This window comes from Bombyx mori, chromosome 17 (assembly GCF_030269925.1).
Source record: "Bombyx mori chromosome 17, ASM3026992v2".
Lineage (NCBI taxonomy): Eukaryota > Metazoa > Arthropoda > Insecta > Lepidoptera > Bombycidae > Bombyx > Bombyx mori.
In genome coordinates this window covers 14,417,839-14,444,251 of record NC_085123.1, presented here as the reverse complement: position 1 = coordinate 14,444,251, position 26,413 = coordinate 14,417,839, and the positions used below count along the sequence as shown (strand labels likewise).

Below are 26,413 nucleotides of genomic sequence, written 5' to 3'. Positions count from 1 at the left end.
AACGAACTCACAGCCCACCTGGTGTTAAGTGGTTACTGGAGCCCACAAACATCTACAACGTAAATGCGCCACCCACCTTCGAGATACAAGTTCTAAGGTCTCAAGTATAGTTACAACGGCTGCCCCACCCTTCAAACCGAAACGCATTGCTGCTTCACGGCAGAAATAGACAGGGCGGTGGTACCTACCCGCGCGGACTCACAAGAGCTCCTACCACCAGTAATTACGTTAATTATAATTTTGCTGGGTTTTTTTTGCTACACGATACTATTCCTTCACCGTGGAAGTCAATCGCGAACATTTGTTAAGTACGTGTTACATTAGAAAATTGATACTAGCCAGCAGGATTCGGACACCGATGCGTCGCTAGATACGAATGCACCGGACGTCTTCATTATCCTTTATATGAGGCTACGACGACTTGTGATAATAAATACTTATTATATATTTTTGTTTATGTCTCAAAAATAAAAGTCTTGTATTGTTCTATTAGTTTATTTATTACTACTACAAAAACTAAAACGCCGTTGTGTTTTTGAAGGTCACGTTTCGAGTTTCTATGTAGAGTGTCCTAATTCATGATGCCCGTGACACTAGAACAGAAATATGTCAATCACTGAAAAAATATATTCCAAAAATTCGTTAGCGAATTGTTTCTAATTGACGAAAATATTAAATAGAGCCCACGTTGGACTTCGTGCTGACCACTTTTCGAAGTCCATTTAAAGAAAACTTACTGGTGATAAGACATCTTGTGAGTCCGCACGGGTAGGTACCACCGCCCCGCCTATTTTTGCCGTGAAGCAGTAATGCGTTTCAGTTTGAAGGGTGGGGTAGCCTTTGTAACTTTACTGAGACCTTAGAACTTATATTTGAAGATGGGTGGCGCATTTATGTTGTAGATGTCTATGGGTTCCAGTAACCACTTAATACCAGGTGGGCTGTGAGCGCGTCCACCGATATAAGCTATAAAAAAAAAACTTAGTTCTGGGTAAAATTTAAAAATACGCTTCGATAAAGGCTGTTCTGCCATTTAAATATACCACACAATGGCTTCATGGCAGCAATGAGTGGAATTGTGATACAGACCCTTGCGCATTCACAACATGCTAAACAATTGTCAGGGCTTATGGAATAAATAATGTAATTAGTATCAGCCTAACTTGAGTCAAGATCGCCATCACAATTGCATTATAATAGCAAACTAACTGAAAAGTTCTTCGGGTATGAAGGAAGAAGAAGATTAAGAAATCGATTAAATTTGTGTGTTGTATAATTAGTTCCAATAGCAGAATTGCAAAGAATTGTTTGTCATGATCACGTGATTTCAGTTTTCTCATCACCTCACGATTCTACTTCATCAGCACTTGATCGGAACTTAATTTCCAGACATATTTTGTTTCATGGTGTTTTCCAACCGGTTCGGCAACTCTTTCTTCAAATGAGACAGGAAGGGGGAGTCCTCAGCAATAAATAATTCGAAAATGGTTGCTGACCTTCATGAACGACGTTGATCGCTTACCATCAGATATGCCCTGTACTCAGACTTACCTTGCAGGCTATCAAATATTTTAGAATATATTCCTTTAAATTAACAACAAAAAATCCTTACTTCCACATATTTTCAATATTTCTAATGACGTTATCAGATACGTATTTTGGTACTATTCTTCCTAAAAATAATAATGTTTGGCTCGCCGATCTCCGCGTCAGATAATCCGTGCACTGGTTACTCTTGGTGCATTTTGATCCCTCCAGCATCTCGCTAAAGTTTATTCTAAGTTGTGCAAGAAATGTAAAAAAAATACATTAAAACTAAGGGAACAATATTCAAGGAAGTTAATTTAAGGCTACGGATATAGTCTGCAGATTATAATGTGTACATATTATTATATGTGTGGACAATAACACATATATGTATTCAATAAGAAAACAATCTTAAGCAATTCCAAACAAATGACCCTCCATTTGAATTAAATATAATCTATTATTTCAGATAGCAAGCCAAAGTCCATATTTATCGTAATAAGAACTAGGGATAGCGTTTTAATCGAACTCTGAATTGCTACCTCTTAATTTGAAGCTGAACACCTTGTCCGTTTATTGAACAATCTCACGCTGATTAGAAGAATAAGTGTATGAATAAGGTGGAAATTCAGGCCAAACTACAAGGTAAGAATGGTGCTATAGAACAGATGATGCTGGTACTGGAGTAAGTGTATTAACTCCTTCCAATTACATCTAGACAGACTGTGATTATATAAGATCCCCCGGTGCAGGACGTTCCACGGTTAGGGTTATGAGATATGGTTTCTAGGGTACAGAGAGAGATATATGAGAGTTGTTACAAAAAAAATTAGCATTGCTGCATTGGTATCGCCAATCGGAAGACTTTGATGTCTATCTACTACTTCTCTCATATCCCCCCAAAAAGCAGTGGTAATAATGGTATTTTCATATATTTTCCTATCTACCTGACCATCTGATTTATTATTTGTATTAACGTAGTTCAGTTTTCAATCTATTGTATATGTTAAGAGCAAGCAATATTCACCTTCTGGTCTACCGCTTTTAACGCAGGTAGCTTGCCCAATTTTCGCGAAAACAAAAATCTATAATTATACTCACGAGAAAAACCAAACATTGTACTCGTCTTCATTGAACTTTGAAGACGTGCTATTTAAAGTTCTCTGCATTAGTCCGAAAAAACGGTTACCGGATGCATCTAAGGCTGCGAAAAGTGTGAGTGTGAGATTTTTTTTTTATTGCTTTTTTGGGTGGACGATCTTACGGCCAACCTGATTTTAAGTAGTTACCGGTGCCCATAGAATCTACAACGTAAATGCCGTAGGAGTTCTAAGGTATCCGTTTTAACAGTACAACGGCTGCCCCACCCTTCAAACTGAAACGCATTACTGCTTTACGGCAGAAATAGACAGGATAGTGTTATCTAGCCGTGCGGACACAAGAGGTCCTACCACCAGTAATTACGCAAATTATAATTTTGCGGGTTTGATTTTTATTACACGATGTTATTCGTTCACCCTGGCAGTCAGTCGTGAACATTTAATTTTGTTAAGTACATAATTATTTCATTAGAAAAAATTGCGCTTCCCAGCGGGATTTGAACACCGATGCATCCCTAGATACAAATGCACCGGAAGTCTTATTTTTAGGCCACGACGAATTTAAATTGTGAACACTTAAAGTTGAGAACTGAATTGTAATTTATTTATTTTATTTTTTATTGCTTCGATGGGTGGATGAGCTCACAGCCCACCTGGTGTTAAGTGGTTACTGGAGCCCATAGACATCTACAACGTAAATGCGCCACCCACCTTGAGATATAAGCTCTAAGGTCTCCGTATAGTTACAACGGCTACCCCACCCTTCAAGCCGAAACGCATTACTGCTTCACGGCAGAAATAGGCGGGGTAGTGGTACCTACCCGTGCGGACTCACAAGAGGTCCTGCCACCAGTAATTACGCAAATTATAATTTTGCGGGTTTGATTTTTATTACACGATGTTATTCCTTCACCGTGGAAGTCAGTCGTGAACATTTGTTAAGTACGTATTTCATTAGAAAAATAATAATTGGTACCCGCCTGCGGAATTCGAACACCGTTGCATCGCTAGATACGAATGCACGGGACGTCTTATCCTTTAGGCCACGACGACTTCATTTCTTCATCAACTTCTTTATACAGTTACCTGAAAATCTATGTTTAGCCCCATCGACTCTCGAGAGTAAATCAACGTTTTCTTCTTCATATGGTGTATCCATATTCCAACAGTAAAGCTCGTTCCGATTCCAATTCGTGAATAACAAAATGTTTCCTTCAAAATTTTTCGTGTAGATCAATCCTTCATAATTTGGATAGTAGGTGTTGTTAAATGTATCCTTAAGATAAGCATATAAAATATTATCATTGAGTCTACTTACACTACTCTACAAGTCTATTGGTGGTAGGTCATCTCTACCAGTAGTAGGACGTCTGTACTGGTGGTATGAGGTTTTGTGAGCGCGCATATGTACAACCACCTTGCTTATTTTTAACGCGAAGAAGAAATACGTTTCGGTTTGAAGGGTAGGGCTGAAGTGTGTATAATTATATATTATAGCATAGTATAGCATAGTATTAGCATAGCATTTAGTATATAACATAATTAAAAGGTGTAATCTCGTACGTCCCCCTAATAAGGCGGACCACCCAGAAACATAGGGTTCTTCATAATTGTAAACTAGGATTAAGGTGATAATTAAACATGGAATACACGCAAGAAGACGTTTTCCTTTAACACTTCCCAAAGTACAACATTACATGGCGACCCTGCCAAACTGTAAATTTTGTCAGTTTAAATTAAAATTAAAAGCAGTGAATAAAATGTTTCAGTCATCACAGTCAAAAAAATTACAATAATCGGCCAGCTGGGGCCAGTTCCAGAATTAATCTAGAAGATTTTCATACACGAGTTGGCATTTTCAACATTCTTCTCGGGTTCGTGCTGTTGATTTTATTTTTGGGCATGATATACGGAGGTTATGTCCTGTACAAGCGACGCCATAGAACATGGATTCACCAGGAAGTGAACTCTCTGGCGTTGCAGCGGGCTACGAGTATAATACGACGAGCTCAAAAATCATCCAACGAGAAAGGTGAATAAAAACTAAAGTGAGTAGGTGGAACATCTACGTAAGTGTTTAAATAATATACTAAAGCGATTTAAAGTTATTAGAAATTAAAATATTAGAAAATAAATGTTCAATAAATAATATTATTATAGAAAAATGTTATTAATTGATATTAATGTATATTAGGTAACTATAATTAAAGTGCGCTAGAATCGGTGCAGGCACACTCGCGAATACGATATGTGCCGCCCGAAATGGAAAGATGTTACATTCCAATGCAAGTAGATCTTAATATGGATAAGGCATTATATTTTTAGAATAATATTTTATTAAATTAGTTAATATTTTAGTATGACAGATCAGTTAAACTCAATATGTAATTCTCTTTCAGAAATTAAAAAATATTTAATTAAAACTGGAAAGAGAATGTTCACGGGGAATATTATAGAGAATAAATTAAAAGAGTGTAAAAGCCTTATATCTAGTAGTAATTTAATTGTAGAAAATATAAAGCATACTAAAAGATCTGATTTAATTAATACATGTGTCGAATTAAGTTCAAAAATAAGTATTATATATTTAGAAATAAAAAAAATGTGTAATAATTCAGAAAATAAAAATACAAACATGGATTTCGGCTTAAAAACGGCTTGTACTTTGTTGCCAGCTATGGACTGTAATGAAGAGACAACGAAAAAATGAATTGATGGTATATAAATGTATGCGGATATGCTTAACGATTCGGATCATAGTTTATTGATTAAATTTATTTTGAAAAATAGACTTTCTGAGAATGCCAAATTGCGTATCCTTAACAATTATGTTTCAGTTAAAGATATGGTTAATGATATGAAAACTCTCCTGTTGACAAAAAAATCTTTTACGGCTATTTGATCACGTCTTCAAAATATTACTCAAGGTTGGAGATCAATTGAGGAGTATAGCTAGTAGTCAAATTCCAAAGTTTTTTACGGAATTAACATTTACGCAAACGGAAGGAAATTCTGCTCATTAATCATTCCAAAACCTTTAAACGAAAATATTGCAATTAAACAATTTTCAAATGGTTTAAAAAACAGTAAATTGAGCACAATAATTGCAGCTCGAAACTACTCTTCTCTAAAAGATGCAATACAGGCTGCCAAAGACGAGGAGGGTTTTATGCCATCAACGTCGGCTAGCGCTGAAGTCATGAACATCAGGAGAACATCGCATCGCGGTAAACGAAGTGGATTTCAAGGTAGAAGTAATAATAATTTTAATATTAGGTACTCTACGTCGAGTCAATTTTATAATCCACGAGGCCAATTAAACAACAATAGACGCTTTTCGCATGGTAAATTTTATAATCGCGGAAATTAGCAGCGTTTCCAAAGTTCAAATCGCGGTAAATTTATGAATAATGTGTTTCCAATAACTAACGATAACAATAATGAGCATAATAGAAAAGATGATGTAGATAATTTAGCAGATCAGTTTTTTCGGATATAAAAATCATATTATTATATACACGATAAATAGTAAACAAAAATTTTTATTTTTAATATTAATAACTATAAATATTACTTTTTACTTGATACAGGTGCTTCGTTATCTGTTATATGAAACAAAGTTCTGCCAAAAAATACTACTGTTCATAGAAGTGACACTATTGTAAATGAAATAGGAGGACAAGTAAAATCACGAGGTCATGTGTCTCTCGCTGTTGGCAAAAAATGGTGATTCATTTCATCATAAATTTTATATTTTTACTAATTTAGCGTTGAAAGTAGATGGTATTATAGGATTGGACTTTTTGAGTACATTTAAGTGTGATATTTTATTAAACTCTAATGCTTTATGTTTCGAGTTGAATGGTAAGCAAATTTTTATACCAATTTATGAAGTACCAAATTATACAACGGATTATTTATTTATTCCTGCTCGATGCGAATCAATACATTATGTAGCGGTTGAATCAGGTTTGAAAGGTGATTGTGTAGTGTGCGCAAAAGGGCTAAGTAAGGATTTGTTTCTAGGAAGTACAATTGTGACGGTGAAGGAATGCAAAATTCCTATTAAAATTATGAATACAAGTGAAAATGACAGTAAATTATGTGTATGTATGTATTTTATTATTTTATACATAGGTATATTAAATTATAGTATGTTTATTTATGCATACAAAGTCATATTATTATGTAATCTATATAAGTACCTATATTTAACATTATGTGTATTCTATAATACTGAGATGTTACTTTAAGGAAGATTTTGTTTTGATTTTGTTCTTTTTGTTTTGTTTTTTGTTGCTGTTTGTTATTCTTTTGTTAATGCACCTACCATGCATTATCTCCGCACCACCCTATGGTCGACTGGAAGAGAATGCCCATAGCATTAAGTCCGCCTGTGTACAACTTTTGTTTTGTGCATTAAGTATAAATAAATAAATAAATTACCGACATTTGTGCCTAAAGTTCATGTTCGAAGATTATATTGTTTGTAATTTTATATTTGTAATTTAATAAAAATGTAGTAAACGCAAAACGAGCTCATACGCTTTCATCAATTTTAAAATTAGATCATTTAGAATCAATTGAGAAAAAAATCTGTAGAAAGTACTCATATTTTTCATTTACCGGGTGACAGACTAACAATGACTAATATATATGAACAGAAAATAACATTAAAGCCAAACGCTAGTCCAGTTTATATGAAACCTTACAGGATTCCGCAAAATATGACGAATGACGAAAGACGATATAATTCAAGAATGTAAGAGCGAATGGTCTTGTCCGATATTATTAGTCCCTAAAAAGCGATGAAAAAGGAGAAAAGAAATGGCGTTTAGTAATCGATTACCGGAGGCTCAATGAAAATATTCAAGACGATAAATTTCCTCTTCCAAATCTTACTGAAATTTTTGTTTCATTCGCTGGTTCAATATACTTTTCTCATCTTGATTTCAATTCAGGATATTACCAAGTATCTCTCAATGAGGCTGATCGTAAATATACAGCTTTTTGTACTAATTCAGATCAGTACCAAATGAAACGACTACCTACGGGTCTAAAAATTTGACCAAGTGCGTTTAGTGGAGTAATGTCAGTGACTATGTCAGGCCTTACGTTTGAAAAATGATTCTATATTTAGATGACTTAATAGTTTTTGGTAGAAATTTAGTAATACATACAATGAACAAATTATGGCAGTAATAACAAGGAAACAAAAAAAAGGAATGGAAAAACTGAATGAGAAAGGTATAGAAAAGGAAACACCCTTCTTTAATAACTCTGTAGACGAAAGGCCTGATCAATCAAGAGTTATGGAGTTATTAAGAAAGCCGTGTGGTTCTGTAGATATGAGTATTATTCGGAAGTTGCGAAATAGATAAATTAAAAAGGCGAAAAGGATAAGTGATGAATATGAATGTTTGTCTTATTGTCCTAGTAAGAAAATAATTCACATTAATCTCAGCTTTAGGGCACAATTTTCGCGAGTCGAATTTGTGACACTGTTGAGTAATTATTGTAAAAAGTTAAATATTGGAGAAATATGCCTGATAAAGGATTGTAAAAATGAAAAGTTTGTTAATGATTTAAATGATGAAATAAAGTCGACTGAAAAGTGGTCCGGACCACGATTTTGTATTTTAAGAAGCGTAACTAGGATAGAGAATGATGTGGATAAATCCTAAACATTAAATGATTTTCATTTACTACCGACCAGTGGTCATGCTGGCATTCGCAGAATGATTAATAACATTAAAATACGATTTTACTGGCCGCGATTCGAATCTGATGTTAAAGATTATGTTAAAAAATGTGATAAATGCCAATTATCTAAGCATTGTAAATTTATTAAAGAACCTATGACTTTGACAGCCACTGCTTCGTATGCATTTGAGAAAATATTTATGGACATTGTGAGTACGCTACCAAAGGATTATGATGATAATGTATATATTTCAACAGTTCAATGCGAACTTAGTAAATTTATAGAAGCTTATCCAATAAAAAAAAAATGTGTGCGTGTACTAGTGTACACACGTAAGAAGTGAAACTTCTTTATGGCCTTATTTTTCGAAAAATGATCTACATGCAACTTTCTAGAAATTGGTTAAATAAAGTTAAATTAGATAAAGTTTAAACAAAAGGATTTTATTATCATAGACATGAATACAAAAAAGTTAAATTAGATAAAGTTTAAACAAAAGGATTTTATTATCATAGACATGAATACAAAAAAGATGGCGCGTAACGGAAAAATGTGACGCGTAACCGAAAAATGTGACGGTAAATTTTTTTCCAACGCCGATAAGGAAGTTTCACTTCAATAAGGAAACAGTTAGCGTAGCTAGAGCTCTAGTAAATAATTTTATTTTAAGATACGGTATACCTAAGATAATAGCATCTGATAGAGGAGCTGAGTCACATCTTCAACAAAAGCTGAGCTTTGTACACTATTAAATATAGAAAATTTAACATCAACCGCATACCATCATCAATCCATAGGAGCGTTGGAAAATGCTCACAAAAATCTAGGTTCGTTCTTACTAATTAACTTTAACAAAGATAAGCAATCTTGGTCTTATTGGTTACCATACTGGTGTTTTAGTTTAATTAATACAATCCACACTGAAACAAAATACCAACCATTTGAATTAGTATTTGGTAGGCAGTGCAATATTCCCAATAGATTAAATAATGAAATAGAACCTTTGTATACCCCAGAGAATTCTTGTAGTAAGCTTAAGTATAGAATGCAAATTGCTTTTAAGGATGCTAAAAATCATTTATTAGATAGTAAGCTTAATCGTAAAATAAAATATGACAAATACGAGTATTTTAACCCTATATCCTATAATAAAGACGATTTAATTTTAGTAAAAACAGAAACAGGTGGAAAGCTAGATGAACTGTTTAATGGTCCATTTGTTGTGTTAGAAGATATGGGACCATATGTTAAAATAATTAAAAACTATGAAATAGAATATAAATAGTACATAAGAATAGGACAACAAAGTTTGTTACTTAAAAATTGTGTTAAGTTTGTAGTACTAATATAAAATATATACATTTTTTTTCTTCTTTCACCCCCGGTGGTGAAGTGTGTATATTTCTATATTATAGCACAGTATAGCATAGTATAAGCATAGCATTTAGTATATAATATAATTAATAGGTGTAATCTCGTATGTCCCCCTAATAAGGCGGACCACCCAGAAACATAGGCTTCTTCATAATTGTAAACTAGGATTAAGATGATAATTAAACATGGAATACACGCAAGAAGACGTTTTCCTTTAACACCTCCCAAAGTACAACATTACAGGGCAGCCGTTGTACTATCACACTATATTTTAATTTAGAATAATAATTAAAACTTGATTCGATCGAGTTTAGATAATTTAACCAACCAGCATTTGCGAAATAATAAAGAGGTTTTACATCTTTATCTCAAAAAATCTCTCGGTTATCAGTTAAGAACTTACACGAGGTCTTGAATCACTTCTTGGCTCATACAGTTGATTTGTAGAATTTAAAAAATCCACATAGTGTTCGTATGTTTCATTTGGCCTTTTTCTATATTTTTTAACTTCTAACCTGTATTGTGTTTCAAACTCTGACCAGAAAAATAGTAAGAATTAGTTTGCATAGAACCTCTAAAACATATGAATAGGAATACTTGTTTTAATCTAAGCGAGCTGGTGCTGCTGACATTTCTCGGCGTATTCACGGAATCCAGTTCTTTGGTAGAAAATCAATCGCAGCAATATAATCAATATTTCAACGTAGTGCCACATGGAGGACGGAAACATTTCTTTTTTAATGCTAATATTTACCATGGGCGTGTGGGCTCAGAGGCAACCTTTAACTAATGACAATGTAACTTCTTTACATTTCTTTGTTATATTCGTTCTTTATTGTTATTATTATTGACAAGAATTTCCCGTAGTTTAAAAGTGCATGACCCACATCAATGTGCGTTCGGTTTAGAATAGTCATCGCATACAAGAGGAAAATACAATACTGTGATAGTCGCATCATTAAATTACACCGGCCGACATCATTTTCCTTGTTCAAGTTCTGATTATTCTATCTATCTCATTTTATCGTATCACATCAGGTTTTTAAAAAGGTTACATTGGCTATTTGAATTTTTTTGATTAAAATAAATTAAATTTTAGATTTTGGCGCTCTTTTCTCGAATCGTGCGACCTCTCGTGAGGAAATATATTAGTTGCAACAACGACACACCCATTCGAAAGAGGTTACATGCAAATAAACCTCTACAGTTACTTTTTTTATAAACTTTTTACTGAAATTAGTGTGTTTATTTAAAAAAAAATCTTACGTTTTACTTATATGTATTTTTTTTTATTAAGAAGTGTTCGATGGACCGCAAATCAAATCTTTGATGGCTGATGAAAAATTTGATGCCACAATGAATAACACTGAATCAGATGCTTGGCTGGCGTTCAAAGATGTTGTCAACAATTTTCTAGGAAATACTAAACATCCCGACTATAAAAATAAGGTTGCAAACTTATTGGATAAGTATCAAAAATTGGGGTGTAATATGAGCATAAAACTCCACTGTCTAGATTCACATGTGGACTTTTTTCGTGATAATCTTGGTGATTACAGTGAAGAGCAGGGAGAAAGGTTTCATCAGGACATAAAAACTATGGAGACAAAGTACCAAGGTCGATGGATTGTGAATATGATGACTGATTACTGCTGGTCACTGACACGTGATATTACTGAAGATACTCACAAAAAAACTACACCCAGACGTAATTTTGTCGTGAAACGTAAAAGATGTCACTCTAAATAGTCCTGTAGCATTGTTTAGACTCAATGTTTTCTTTGTAAATGTTCAAATATATGTTTTTGTAATATGATTATTGATTTTTTCTTTAAATTTTGAAAAAAAAAAATGCTTTTTCCTTCTTTTAAAAAAATCAGATGTGATAGGGCAAATATGTACCTGTAGGTGGCGGCCTCCCCCCGGTGAAGGTCAAGGGGCGACCTGAGGGGGTGAGGCCGCGCGGCGCGCTACCAGCACTCTAGCGCGCTGCCGTGGAGTGAATAGAGCGACCGGTTAACGGTGTATCGCGTCCCGACCCGGCAGGCTGGATCTGGTCCAGCGGGGTATTCCGGGACACCAGCGGCACCGTCTGGGCGGCCCGACGGGCTGCCATACCGAGACGGCCGACGTTTCAGAGCCTTCGATTCGCCTCGAAGGCTCCGTCGGCTGGGCGTCCTTGGGGTGAGCCGCGCCGTCTGGTTGTAGTGTTGACCGCGGTAGCCCCCCTACCTCATCCGGGTTCTGACCTCGGAGGGGATCGGACGTCGGGTGTAAGAGTGCAGGGGAGTCGTTTAGTGGGTGGGTCCTAAAATCCTTGGGCCCGCGGTCTGCTCACAACACCATGCAGACCGTTGAGTCTCACATACCCCCCGCGCCCCTTTTGCGCGGGGACCTCGTAGGAGGTTCGGCCGTCTACCCGAAAAAAAAAAGGCCAAATATGTAGGTGTTTTTGTGTTTAAAATAGTATAAATTGGTGATATTTGTGGCTCAAACAACTTTCAAAAAATTTTCATTTGTCGGCCGGTGTTATGAATAGGCTTATCTCAATCAACGTGTATTTATGTATGAAAGATACACCAGCAAGCAAAATTCGGTGTAAACTATTACAACATACATAGGATTTCTGGAAACTTATTCTAAGTAACAATGAATACAAAATCATATAAAAAGACATACGTGGCACAATAAATTTCCAAGAATCAGCCGTATTACTTGCGCGGTTGATTTTCGTAAAACGCAAGTCCTGAAGCGAGAAGACAATGAGGTCGCGGGTAGTGTCGTCAGTAATGTATACGTAAGACTCGGAGCACGGTAATATAAAATCAACCGATAGAGATCGGAGTCCTGAAAATTTATAATAATTATGTCCAAGTCCTCAGTGAAATCTTGTAAACGAATGGTATGTAACCATTTGAACTCTTGTATTCCTGCGAGAGTAAATCATATTAACTAAGTAAGCAATGCACACTAAATATGATTTGATACCCTCGATGCTCTAATAATTATAGTCAATATATTTGATACTAGCGACCCGCCCTCGCTTTGCTTTGGGAACTGTAATTTATTATTGGATTTATTAAGTTTTCTATCTTCATATTTCATTGTATCAAACACTGTCATAACTACTCAAACATTTGTCCAAATGATGTAGTGTAAAAGACAATATTTATTACTTTAAATACCAGATGCGATGAAAGTATGATATAAGGATCAATTCATTACTATCAACTGTGCCTTAGAAATGAAGTTTATTTTTATTTTTATTGCCGTATAGGCAGACGAGCATACGGCCCAACTGATGGTGAGTGGTTACCGTCGCTCATGGACGTCAGTAATGCCAGGGGCAGAGCCAAGCCACTGCCTATCGCTTAATACTCTCCACAAGCCTCGTTTGAAGAAGGACATGTCATAGCGCTCGGGAAACACCGTGGAGGGGAGCTCATTCCAAAGCCGGATGGTACGTGGCAAAAAAGATCTCTGAAAACGCACTGTGGATGAACGCAGTGGCTTTAGGTAGTATGGATGAACTCTACTCCGGTGACGGGAGGTGCGATGGTAAAAACGAGACGATGGTATCATCTCGAACAATTCTTCACAGCACTTCCCATGGAACATACGGTACAGAATACAGAGGGAACCGAAGTCCCTCCGCAGACCCAGAGGTTCCACACTATCCGTAAGAATGGGATTATCGACAATCCGAACGGCTCTGTTCTGTATGGAGTCAAATGGAAGTAGATGGTATTTGGGAGCCCCAGCCCAGAGGTGGGAGCGGTACTCCACGCGAGGCCGGGCCTGTGCATTGTAAAGCAAAAGACTTTGTCCAGGCATGAAGTACCGCTTCGCTCTGTTGACGACTCCCAGCATTTTGGACGCCAACTTGGCTTTGCCCTCTAAATGACTCCGAAATTGGACATGGAATTGGAAATGGCGACCCCAAGTATCCCGATACTCTCGGAAGGCTGCAGGGGTACTCCTTGGAATTGCGGCGCCATGACAAAGGGGTCCTTATTCACAGTGAACGCGCAAACCTGTGTCTTCGGGTTGAATTGAACCAAATTCAATTCACCCCACTCGGAGGCTCGCCCCAGAGAGTTGTCCACTTCAGACAGAAGTTTTGATCGTCTCTCTTCAACCACGCTCCTTGAGAGACTCTGATGGCCGATATATCGCGCATCCCCCGTGCTGTTATCCGCATAGCAATGCATGCTATCAATAGACAGCATGTCATTGATATACAAGATGAAATATCAATTGTATATAACAAAATATAACAATAAGTATCAATTGTTATTGTACTTATCGTTATATTTTGAGTAATTCACACTTTACCTTTATAAATTATAGTCTGTTATTCTGATGTGTAAGCTATATTATTAGAATGTATCACCATAATCCATTCAGCAGTTTTTTGCGTGAAAGAGTAACAAACATAATAGATCCATACATAAACTTTCCCGCTTATAAAATGAATAAGGAGGATTCCTGTTCTGTGTTCCTCTTTTTTCTTTCTGCTGTGAGCGTCTAGTATGAAATGTACTTAAATTTACGCTGTTAACGCCCCCGACTTTTGAGTCAAGCTTCGTCTGTTTTACTTTGACATGGGGCATTCACCTCAGAAATAAATATGTACGCAAAATTATAATTTGCGTAATTACTGGTGGTAGGACCTTTTGTGAGTCCGCATAGGTAGGTACCACCACCCCGCCCATTTCTGCCGTGAGGCAGTAATACGTTTCGGTTTGAAGGGTAGGGCAGCCGTTGTAACTATACTGATACCTTAGAATTAATCTCAAGTTGGGTAGCGGCATTTACGTTGTAGACGCCCGTCTCTTAGCCATTAAAAAAATGTGTTCTTGTTGTTTGTGTAGTCGATATCTATCAATCATATTTAAATATATAAACGTATGTTATTATGTTTATTAGTCCTTGGTACAGGGTATCCTAGTTTCGGCTCAAAGTGACCGTACTTTTTTTATTGCTTAGATAAGTGGACGAGCTCATAGCCCACCTGGTGTTAAGTGGTTACCGGAGCCCATGGACTTCTACAACGTAAATGCGCCACCCACCTCGAGATCTAAGTTCTAAGATCTGTGTGATTTATCCCTGATTCTTTATATATTATAATTTATAAATGAATTGGTAACTTGCCACTAGTGATACCATTATGGAGAAAAGCACTGTCAATATCTTTCCTGAACTGAAATTCTGATTTTGGAAGATTACTGTAAAGTAGCAATGATGCTGGTTGTACTTGCTTTCGCACACCTGAAAAGCTTCCTTTATTTATTATAATTATACAATAATTATGTTTTAGTAAGAAATTGAAGAATAAATTTTATTCAAAAGATAATATTGATGTCAAACAAACGCTACTACAAATCGCGACACTTAAAATACATTTCTATAAACAAATCATTATGTATTAAAATCGACATGTCCATATTTTCAATATCGTGAATATTTGCAATATCATGACTGCATCTTTCCTCCTACCTATGAAAATGGCTGTTCTGTTTATAATAATTTGTGTCATAGTATTATACTTGTCTTTTATATTGCAATCAAATCGAGTATATAAACTCACCTGGGATATCGAGGTATCCTGTATCAACAAACCAAAGTCTAAAACAGCTGTCTTCAAACATGTTAAAAACCGATATCAATTCTTTACCATCCTTTGAATTAGGAAATGGTTTCAGCATTGGCTCCTTCCCATAATCAAATCTACTAAAATAGATGAGAGTAAATGGTATTCCTGAAATATAATTTTTTTTAACTGTTCGTTGGCTGATTAACAATAATCTTAGTTGGCCCAATAGTTTGTTGGATACAGTTCAGATCCTCTTCGGTCTTTGCCCACGAGTCAGTAGTTGCTTTGTGGTTGTAATGTTTCGCCGGGTTGGATCAATAGGAGCTGTTGGGTGCTTGGTATTTTTCATTTCTATGAGTAGGCAGCAGCTTACCTCTGCCCCTGGCATTGCTGAAGTCCATGGGCGACGGTAACCACTCTCGGTCAGGTGGGCCGTATGCTCGTCTGCCTACAAGGGCAATAAAAAAATAAAAAATAAAGTTGCCGGAGTTGCTTCAGCATTCCCAGTCCACTGAACGCTACATCCCCAGTGACCTTTTAACAGCCATGGGGAACGCTTCCAAAATATTGTGGATACTGTTGCCTAGCGTAACTTCGTAGTGTCCGTTTCGTCGAGCGGGGTGGTGTCACCCCACATTGCACTTTATATCTCCGTTTAGTATTTGCTAATCTATGATATCCATATCTAGGAATGGCGACCGTTGCTTTATATTCCAACAAAAAGTTGAATGGGTGAAGAGTCCCAAGGATACACCCAGGAAAATGACTAATGGAATCAACAATTTCCACAACGAAGAGGTGACAGTACAGTGCACTCTAAATGTGGATAAAGAGTTCGCTACAGAACGCCGAGCTAAACAGCATGGTTCTGTCACATCACAAACGCAAGGTCTTTCTAGTTGTTAACACCTACCGTCGCTCATGGACATCAGCAATACGTGTCATAACAAAGTCGCTGCCGAGGGTTGAGTACTCTTCCTTAGCCCCATTTGAGTAATTTCATATAATAGCGCTCAGAAAACACCGAAAACTAATTATATTGTAGTTCATACCAGGTCGAGTTCTAGGGATGCTTATTATTACTAGATAAGCATCATGAATAAAATCATAGGGAATCAAGTTTTGTCTTATTAGAAACTTTTCATGCTCCTCTAAGGCCACGTCCTGAAAGGCGAACGTCCCTTCTTTGTGTTCGTAATCCGAGTCATTCGTGTCTGGAAAAGAAATTGACTACCGTAATTATATATCATCATCTTATTAATGTACCATATTAGGTAAATTAAAATTAGATTTTTTATATTTCAATTTTCAATCCAAATTACTAATTGTTAATAATTAAAGTTTTTACTGCTTAAATTAAATGAAATTTAGTGATGCTACTAAAAATTTTTACTAGTACAAGGGGGCTATTTGTGAGACAGTACGTGTTTGTACCACCAGCCTGCCTGTTTCTGCGGCGAAGCAGTAATGCTATACGGTTTGAACGGTAGGACAGCCGATGTGCTGTAGATCTAATACTGAACTAACACTGAACCGCCGCCAACTTTGAGACATGAGTTCTATCATATCTGCCCATAATGAAACGTCTCTAGGCCCAAATATTGTCACTTTCTGTAGATCTTTTAAGTCAGTTTCCGAGAGGATAAAAAGTGTTTTTCCCAATCATCACGGTTGATGATTATGTACAATGCGATGTCGCATATATGTGTATAGCTTTAAATAAGATCCTGATTCAAGAAAAATAAACGCTTAACTACAAAAACACACCGAATCGCAAACGCAAGCAAGTTTATTATGCAACCAGTCTCGATGATTACCTTCTTACCATATTAGAACTATCAACTGGTTTTTTCACATTTACAGCATTCAGTAGTATCATCCGAGAGCTCGGAGATTAGTAACACACGTACAGTAAACGTATATATACCTAGTCTTGCCATAAATACTAAGACAAAGGAAAAAAAACTATTGCAAATAAGATTTATTACTTTTACAGTGTGTTAGTTTAATACATAAATATAAAACAATTTAAAGTATGAAAACTTTATTCGAAGTGGTCTCCATTGGCTGCAATACAGTCCTTTAAACGTTGAGGCCAGTTATCAATAGAAGCACGCACTCTTTCCATGGGAAATTTTTTCACTGCCAATCGTACGGATTGTTTTAGGGACTCCAAATCATCATGGTGTTTAGAGCAAGCTGTACTCTCTAAAACTGACCATAAATCATAATCCAGCGGATTAAGATCGGGACTAGACGACGGCCAGTCTTCAGCTCTGATGAAGTCCGAAACGTTCGTTTCCAACCAAGACTGCGTAGACCGAGCTTTATGACCTGGCGCCGAGTCTTGCTGGAAGGACCATTCTTGATTATTGAACATGGTGTTGTTGAGAGGCTTCATTACCTTCTCAAGAATGGTATCTTGATCCACTTGTGCCGATGTTTTGATACCTTTTACACAAAAGTATGGCTCAGCCACTTCTTCATAGCTAATACCCCACCAAACTATCACTGAAGTCGGATAGTGCCCACGTTGCACTCTGTCGACTAATTGGGAAGCTTCCTTAGAGCTTTGAGCATAAATACGGTCATTTTGTTTGCTAAAATGTTGCTCAGTTGTAAAAAATTTCTCATTCGTAAACTAAATTTTTTCTATGACCTCCCTTTGCGTACCGCTTCAGTAGTTGTTTCGATTTTACCACCCTATTCTCTTTTAAATTATAAGTTAAGAAATGACCAGTACGTCTCTTATAGGCTGCAAGTCCTCAGTCATCTTTTAAAATACGGGACATGGTTCTAGGTGCTATCTTCATCTCCCGAGATAAAATCTTTTGCTTTCGGACAGGATTTCTTCGAATTCTTTCCCTTACTGCTTTGATCACCTTTTTCGTACGAACACTACGTGGACGGCCAGATATTTTCTGTCACAAATAGAGGAGGTCTCATTGCACCTATTAATAGCCCGGTACACAAACATTTTACTAATACCAAGCGTATGGAGAGTTTTAAAAATTGCATTTGGCTCCTTACCTACTTTGTGTAATGCAATCACAGCGATTCGGTTCTCTTTATCACCCCATTCCATTTTAATATCGCAAAATATTGTACAATGCATTGGCGCCAAAATGAGAAAACTCAATGAGCAATCATATAAAAATGACAGATTCCAAAATCAAATGAAATATTTTGTTTGTTTTTAATTGTAACAGTATTTATGGCCAGACTAAGTATATTCCTCGCCACGTCGTCCAGAGTCCTTTTCTCGTCCGAGGGTTATGAGCTCTTGAAGATAGATCTTGAGATCTTGAGATCTGAGAGATCTTGAAGATCTCACTCAAATAGGTTGAAGAATATGTATGCTAGTTGATATGTATACACTTTAACATAGATGAAGCTCATTTATTTATTTTATTTTATTTATTTATTTATGTACACACAGAAAACAAGACACAGTACAGAGTAATAGGAAAATTATGTACAAAGGCACTGCTTATTTCTTTGAGAAATCTCTTCCAGCAGACCTGCGAGAGGATAATGAGAATAATAATAAAAAGTGATGAGTGTGTGTAGAACAAATAACACATAACTAAAATAACAAATACAACATGAGAATTATAGCACATACACATAGCAAATATTATAAGTAACACAGTAACACTCGTATATGCGAAGAGTATAGAACCATGATCATTCGGTTGATGAGAGATAAAATTGTTTGACCTTATATTTAAAAACAGAAACAGACTTGCAAACTCGGATGTCAACCGGCAACGAATTCCACAGTCTGACCGCGTACACAGTAAAGGAGTGAGAATAGAAATTGGTTTTGTGGGAAGCTCCTGTCTTGGGTTTAATTTACTTATTTATTTATTTCACTTTAATTATTGTGGCAATATTTATAATATTGCGGATCCGCAATTATCCATACGAAAATAATATATTGCGAATATTTTATTATACCTAGTCAGGTCATAAATTCTGTCACATGTTTAATGTAAAATAATTGAAACAAGTTTATTCATTATGTAACCATTCATATACCAAAATGATTTTAACAAAACATAGATTCTTATGACACTAAAGTTTATTCAAAATGACCTCCGTGATTTTGAATACAGGCCTTCAATCTGCGCGGTCAGTCGTCTATCGCAGCACGAACGAGGTCCACGTCAATATCGGCGGCTGCCTTAATCAAAGATGTCTTGAGTGACTCCAAATTGGGATGAGGCTTTGAGCACGCCTTTTCCTCCAAGTGTTGCCATATCTTGTAATCTAACGGATTCAAATCTGGCCTGGATGAGGGCCAGTCTTCGTGCCGGATAAAGTCGATTTCACGCGCCGCCAGTCAGTCTTGTGTGCTCTTCGCTCTATGAGCTGGCGCCGAATCTTGTTGGAATACCCAGTGCCTGTTATTGAACATGGTATGAGAAACAGGTTCCACAAGGTTCGTCAGGACTGTATTTTGATACACAACTGCATTCGTTTTTACACCTTTCTCACAAAAATGTACCTCTGTTAAGCCCCAATAAGAAACTCCCAACCATACAATGAGCGAGGATGGAAAATGACCTCGTTGGACACGCAGAATACGGTTGCTCGCTTCTTCACTACTGTGTGCGTACACCTTATCATTTTGTTTGTTGTAGGTCTCTTCTACGGTAAAAATTTTTTCATCCGAAAAAATAATTTCCCGATATTTTTTTCCCGCGTACCGCTTCAACAAAGCGCGGCATCTCTTCAGTCTCAGGTCCATTAGACGAGCATTCAAACGATGTCCTGTTTTTCTTCGATATGCCCGAAGCCCTAAGTCTTCATTCAACACCCTATTCACCGTGGTTCTGCTTAACCCCATCTGAAGGGCCAACAGTTTCTGCTTACGTTTGGGATTTCTTTGAATTCGCGCCTTCACAGCTTTTATCACTGCTGGAGTCCTAACAGACCGAGGGCGACCACTTCTTGAACTGTCATCTACACTAGAGTCTTCATTGTATCGTTTGATGGTACGATAAACGAATCTTTTGGTTCTATTCAAATTTTTCAGTATGTTAAAAATTTGAATTGGCGCGTAACCGCAACGATGCAACGCAATAACTGCAACACGGTCTTCTTTAAGCGTCCATTCCATATTGAAAAATGAGTAAAAATTCTAAAAGTATACATTTTTATTTTCATGAACAATTCGAAATTCGAATTCAATAAACTTTTTTGTGGCCAGCATTCTAAAAGAAAAGTTTTTACTGTGTGACAATACTTATGACCTGACTAGGTATAATTTTATTTTGTTGACAAGACACGACACACGTCAAATAATTAATCTAACAAAATTTAAATGTACGCGAAGTGCTAACAGTTAACTGTTTCCCAACAAGATATTAGCAATTAACTTAATCTACCAATGATTCGTATCTAAAGCACCTATTTCTGTGGAGCAATGACGGATGCCCGCTCGAAGTATAGGAAAACCTGTGTGATATTGTAAACATCAACTTTATTCTTTATTCTTTATTGTACACACAGTTAATATTACAATAATTAATAATTATTACTTTATGGATAACCATATTCGAATCCGTATTGTTCTATTTAGAAATCCAATCGAATGTGCTGTAAGCAGTAATAATTTTAGCCGCTAAAAATTCGCAAATAGTAAAAAATACTATGGTAAATAAATAGAACTTTCACTTACATTTTACTCCATCTATGTCGTAACTAAACAGTATCCAATAATAATCATATTGAAAGTTTTGTTGAGCATCATACACTGGCAGTATTATTAACTGGATTAATAATAAATACAACATGATAAAAGCACGTCTGCAACCGTGATGCATGATGATGATGATGATGATGAAAATGATGAATTCACTTGGCAAAATATTAGTCATTTAAAATTTAGAAATCTAAACATAATGTGGCTGTCTTTTTTTTTTTTTTTAAATAATGGCAATCTGCTGCTACTTTCAGCAATTTCTGCCAGCGCGTGTTATGGCTACACATGAAACATTGTCGAGCTATTTAAACACACTTTTTATTATGAAAAGTATCCCATTTTGGAAATAATAATGTTGCCTGGGACTAACACAAAATTAATGTTACTATAAACTTACATATTATAATAAAGATTATGTACAGAGAATAATGCACTACATATAATTATAATTTTATAGAGTTAGTAGTTATAAACTTAATAAAAGCATTTATAATACGGGAGTCTGGGAATAGTGAGAGGAGGTGACGGACATTTACCGGCCGTTGAATTTTCAGTTCGCTAATAACTTGGTCCCATATGAGTGAGTCGTTCAAGCGACAATTGAGGAAAATGTGATATATACTGCCGTCGTCCAAACCACATTCACACAACGAATTGTCACGTATTCTAATTTTATGTAGAAATACCGGAGAACAGCAATGACCTAAACCAGTGATTATCAAACTTATTTCTTTTACCGCCCCCTTTGAAAATCAATTATTTTTCAGCGCCCCCCATTTTTTACACAGCCTTAAAACTTTAAAAGCACAATTTTATTAATTTAATTAATAAATGTTGTATTGATTTTAGTAAATGTAGTACACGTAGTACATATGTATTTGTAGATGCTATTATTGTTTCTTCATATTATTATATGTACGTACATTGCTACAGAGCGTGTATATACAAATTTGCAAAGTAAAAATGAATTCTTCTCATCAATATGTTTGTTGAAATTCAGAATTACCAAAATAAATTGCTAGTTCACTGTACTATCACTATGCTAATTTATTAGAACAAAACTAATTTTGTTCAATATCTTTCTCATTAATATAAGATTCTCATCATAAGATAATTAAAAATTTATACACTAACAATAATAACTTATTAAACTACGAATAAGCTAAACCTGGAAGTCGTAGAGGATTTCATTTATCTGGGGTCCGTCATAGCTAGTAATGGATCCTCCGAAAAGGACCTCAGAAGGCGAATCAGTATGGCAAAGAGAGCTATGTCCCAAATGGACCGTGTTTGGGCGGACAGAAACATCTCGAGGAATACCAAAAAGCAGCTCGTCACCTCCCTCGTCTTTTCCATTTTTCTCTACGGCGCAGAGACTTGGACCCTCAAGAAAGTTTTTACCAACTCTAAGTATGAAGCCTAACATTCGAAAAGCCTTATTTACTATTTCATTAACATGAACATCAAAAATCAAACTGGAATCCGAATAAATACCCAAATCAGGAACAACTGTGGTGCGTACCAAGGTTTGCCCATAAATAGAATGTTATAATAGTACACTTGTTAGTATTCACTGTGAGTAAGTTATTTTGACAGTAAACAAATAAGTTGTTCAAATCATCCTGTAATTCCAAACAGTCATTTAAGGACATTATAACTTTATATACTTTTTTGTCATCGGCGTACATAATGAATTTGGATTTCTTGAAAACATTTGAAACGTCATTGACATATATATTAAATAACATAGAACCGAGATGAGAGCCCGGAGGAACTCCCGAGGGAACAGGTGCAAATGAAGGACAAAAACCATTGAAAGTCACAGCCTGACTGCGATCTCTAACATAAGACTCAAGCCATCGCAGCAAATCACCGTGGACCCCAAGTCCATGCAATTTCTCAATCAAAATGTTAAAACTTATTCGATCGAACGCTTTGGAATAATCCGTGTACACCACATCAAACTGATGGCCATCCTCCATGGCGTTCAATACATAATCCAAAAACTCACAGAGGTTTGTCTCAGTAGATCTATGGCTTATAAAACCATGTTGCTGCTCTATAATATAAGGCCTAATCAAAGAAATTAAAAAATCATAAACTATACGTTCAAACATCTTAGGGATGGCACAAATTTTAGAAATTGGTCTGTAGTTAGCTATGTTATGCTTATCACCGCTCTTAAAGACTGGCACCACGAACGATCGCTTCCAAATACGGGGCATAACACCAGTTGATAATGATAGATTAAAAAGAAGATGCAAAGGGTAACACATTTGAGCGTAACATTGTCGCAAAAAAACAGGCGGAATACCATCCGGACCTTTGGAAATATCAAGATTTTTCAAATATTTTTTGACTTTACCCACCGAATTAAAAAAGAAAGAAATATCTACACAGTTAAGGTCGTAAGAGGCAGGGGTATAACTTAACGATGATGCTAAAGGTGTATTGTTAGTTAAAAAGGCAGAACCAAAATGAACATTAAATAAATTACATATTTCAGGACCATCAGGTGAGCACCTATCATTTAAGAACAATTCGTCAGGAAAATCCCCAGCACTCCTCTTGGATTTAACAAATCTCCAAAACTGCTTACTACACTTCAAGATATCATCCTCAAATTTTGTTATGTATGCATTGTAACAGCTAATTTTTAAGGCTTTTTGTCTTTCACGAAGAACAGAAAAACTTGAATAGTCGGCCAATCGACCATAACATTTCCATTTCCTATGAAATTTTCTTTTTTCTTTAATCAACTTAATAAAAGCAGAGGAGTACCAGTAAGGGAAATTGGAGTTACCTCTTACGACCTTCACAGGCACATTATCAGAAATAACTTTGTCTAAGACTTCATGAAGCTTGCTCACGGCCATTTCGACATCTAAATTCATAAAAGATTGTTTCCAATCAATTTTTGAAAGTTCCTCGTTAATGATAGAGTAGTCATTTTTATGGAAAAGCAATATGGACCGGCCAGGCGAACGTAGATGGAAAAGCAATATGGAACGGCCAGGAGAACGTAGGGGTCTCACGTCTAACCCCTGAATCTGAATGTCTAGAGCTGGATGATGATCATCCTCAGATACAAGAGGAAGGGACGAACGAACAACCTTACAAGCACAATTACTTATTACTAAATCTAAGCATATTTTATTTATATTAGAAATCGAATTAAATTGTTTAAAACTATTAAAAGCTAAAAAATTAGAAAGACTAATCTTTTAAAGACTAGTGAGTCCCACCGATCACCATTCAAGAGTCTAGAAGGTCCACCAACACCGATCAGCTCCCAAGAAGCATTCCTTATATTGAAATCGCTGACGCACAAAAATTCGTCACCCGGATTAGTAATAATTGTGTCAGAAATATCCTCAAAAAAACCAACTTCATCTTCAAACTAAGAGGAACATTGAGGAAAATATCAACAGTTAATATGGAGAAGTTTACTAACATTATTGTGCTTAATATTTATTTTTGTCGAAATAATATCAGCTGATCGGTTTCTGTTGGAAGTGAGACAGGTTAAATTAAATACGGTAATTCCTCTACGCACAGCAATAAGTACCCCGCCACCCAAAGAATCATTTCGAGAGTTATAGTTCCGATCGCAACGGTAAACAACAAAACGCTCATCAAACAACTCCGAGTCATAAATACCCGGCATTAACCATGTCTCACTAAGACATATAATATCATTATCACATAAAAGAATGTTTCTATAAAACAAAATAGTTTTACTACGTAAACCACGAACGTTCTGGTAAAAATCTTTAAATTAGTCATTAGAGAGAGAGAGAAAAAAATTGATCATATAAATAATTAACCAACAGTATTAATAGTCCACGGCTCAAACCACAGCATAATAATTGACATGTCAATACATAAGTACCTACACATACGAGAATATAGATCTCAACATTAGTCAAACACCCATCCCAGGAGTAAAAGTTCCAAACGAACAATATAAAAAATTCTCCAATGGTAAACAATAAGTGTATTGCTATATCATAACAAGCCTTACATAATAATGCTATTAAAATAATTAAAAAAACATTTAAAAGTTTCTCAAAAAACTGAAATAGTCCGATCATCAGCTTATGAAAAGAAAAGAACAAAATGATGATATATTTTACACTACAAAAAATAGCATGTGCTTTATAAATAATGAATATAATAATAAGGAAAACACCTATATAATTTTTTTTAAATCATCTTGGGAAGCAATCACGACTGGCGGACTAACACCGTTTTTTCGCACCAGTATAGTAAAATTACGTACCCACACGTATTTGTAAAATTTTTCCTTGGCTAATTTTTTTACGTTTTTTAACAAAAGTTTATTGTTTTTCGTGAGGTGGTCATTAAAATAAAGCCTAGATGAATCATGTGGGAATCCAATATCAGAAGATTTCAATTCCTTCAACCTCCGCAATTTAGCCAACATGTTATCCTTCCTATACCGGGATACAAATCTAAGAATAACTGGCTTTGATCTGCTACTGCTTCTGTCCATCGGCGCAACCCTTGTAACAAAATCGATGTCTATCTGAGGATTCAAGGCAAAACCCGCCCTCTCGGCAATTTTCGAGACCAATTCTATTAGATTTTCGCCTTTCCTTTCGGGGATACCCAGAATTTCTATATTAGATCTCCTGCTCCACTGCTCTTTTAAGTTGAATTGAGAATCAATGGATTGCATTCTTGAATCCAGTATACTGAGCTCGTTTTTGAGTGTTGGAATAATTTTCAGATGGTCGTTAAACTCAAGAAATCTTTTCGATATGGCTTCATACTTGTCACTAATGAAGGAGACACTATCACGAAGAGTTGAGATTTCACTCTTGAGTTCAAGAATAGTGTCCCTGAAACAAGCAACAGCTTCCTGGACTTCCGCGCGCACTATACTCCTGACCTGTTCTAAAGGGACAACCTGTAATTCAGGTCCCTCACGTTCCCTGGATCCAGCACGCAACGGTCTCATCGTAACATTGGATGTATCAGGTGCTCGAGGCCTCACATTGCCACGGACAGGAGTTTCATCATTAACAGTACGTGATTTAGTCGCACAATTAAGACATATCCATGTAGACTTAAATTCAGAGTCCGGCGTCCAATCCTTATTTGCAGGAAGAACACAGCCGATATGATAATAATTTCTACACACCGTACACACCAAGGTTGACTTCTTATTGTCACGAGTATTGACCACTTTATTACATCAGGTGTACTCCATAATAAATTATAAATTACGAGCTTAGATTCCAAGTAATATGAAGGCAATGTATAATTTAGCAAGTCAGTTCAGTTAATTGTTGAAGCAACAGGGCGACGACCAAACGCAGGTCCAGCGACGCCAGTTCACGCCCGGCCACCCGAGTGCTTTTTTGAATGTTTATAAC

General features: G+C 36.2%; 1 protein-coding gene across 1 annotated transcript; it reads right to left on the bottom strand.

The window, feature by feature from the left end:
• Positions 1-481: 481 nt before the first annotated feature.
• LOC101737351 (L-dopachrome tautomerase yellow-f-like) lies at positions 482-21,206 on the bottom strand. The gene is made up of 10 exons (XM_012691290.4): positions 20,988-21,206; positions 16,354-16,515; positions 15,296-15,466; positions 14,860-14,976; positions 12,385-12,552; positions 10,109-10,239; positions 3,714-3,903; positions 2,629-2,731; positions 1,613-1,777; positions 482-593 (listed from the first exon to the last, which is right to left on the bottom strand). Exons 1-10 carry the CDS (start codon positions 21,184-21,186, stop codon positions 572-574), a joined length of 1,428 nt encoding a protein of 475 aa, XP_012546744.2. The 5' UTR covers positions 21,187-21,206; the 3' UTR covers positions 482-571.
• Positions 21,207-26,413: the final 5,207 nt, after the last annotated feature.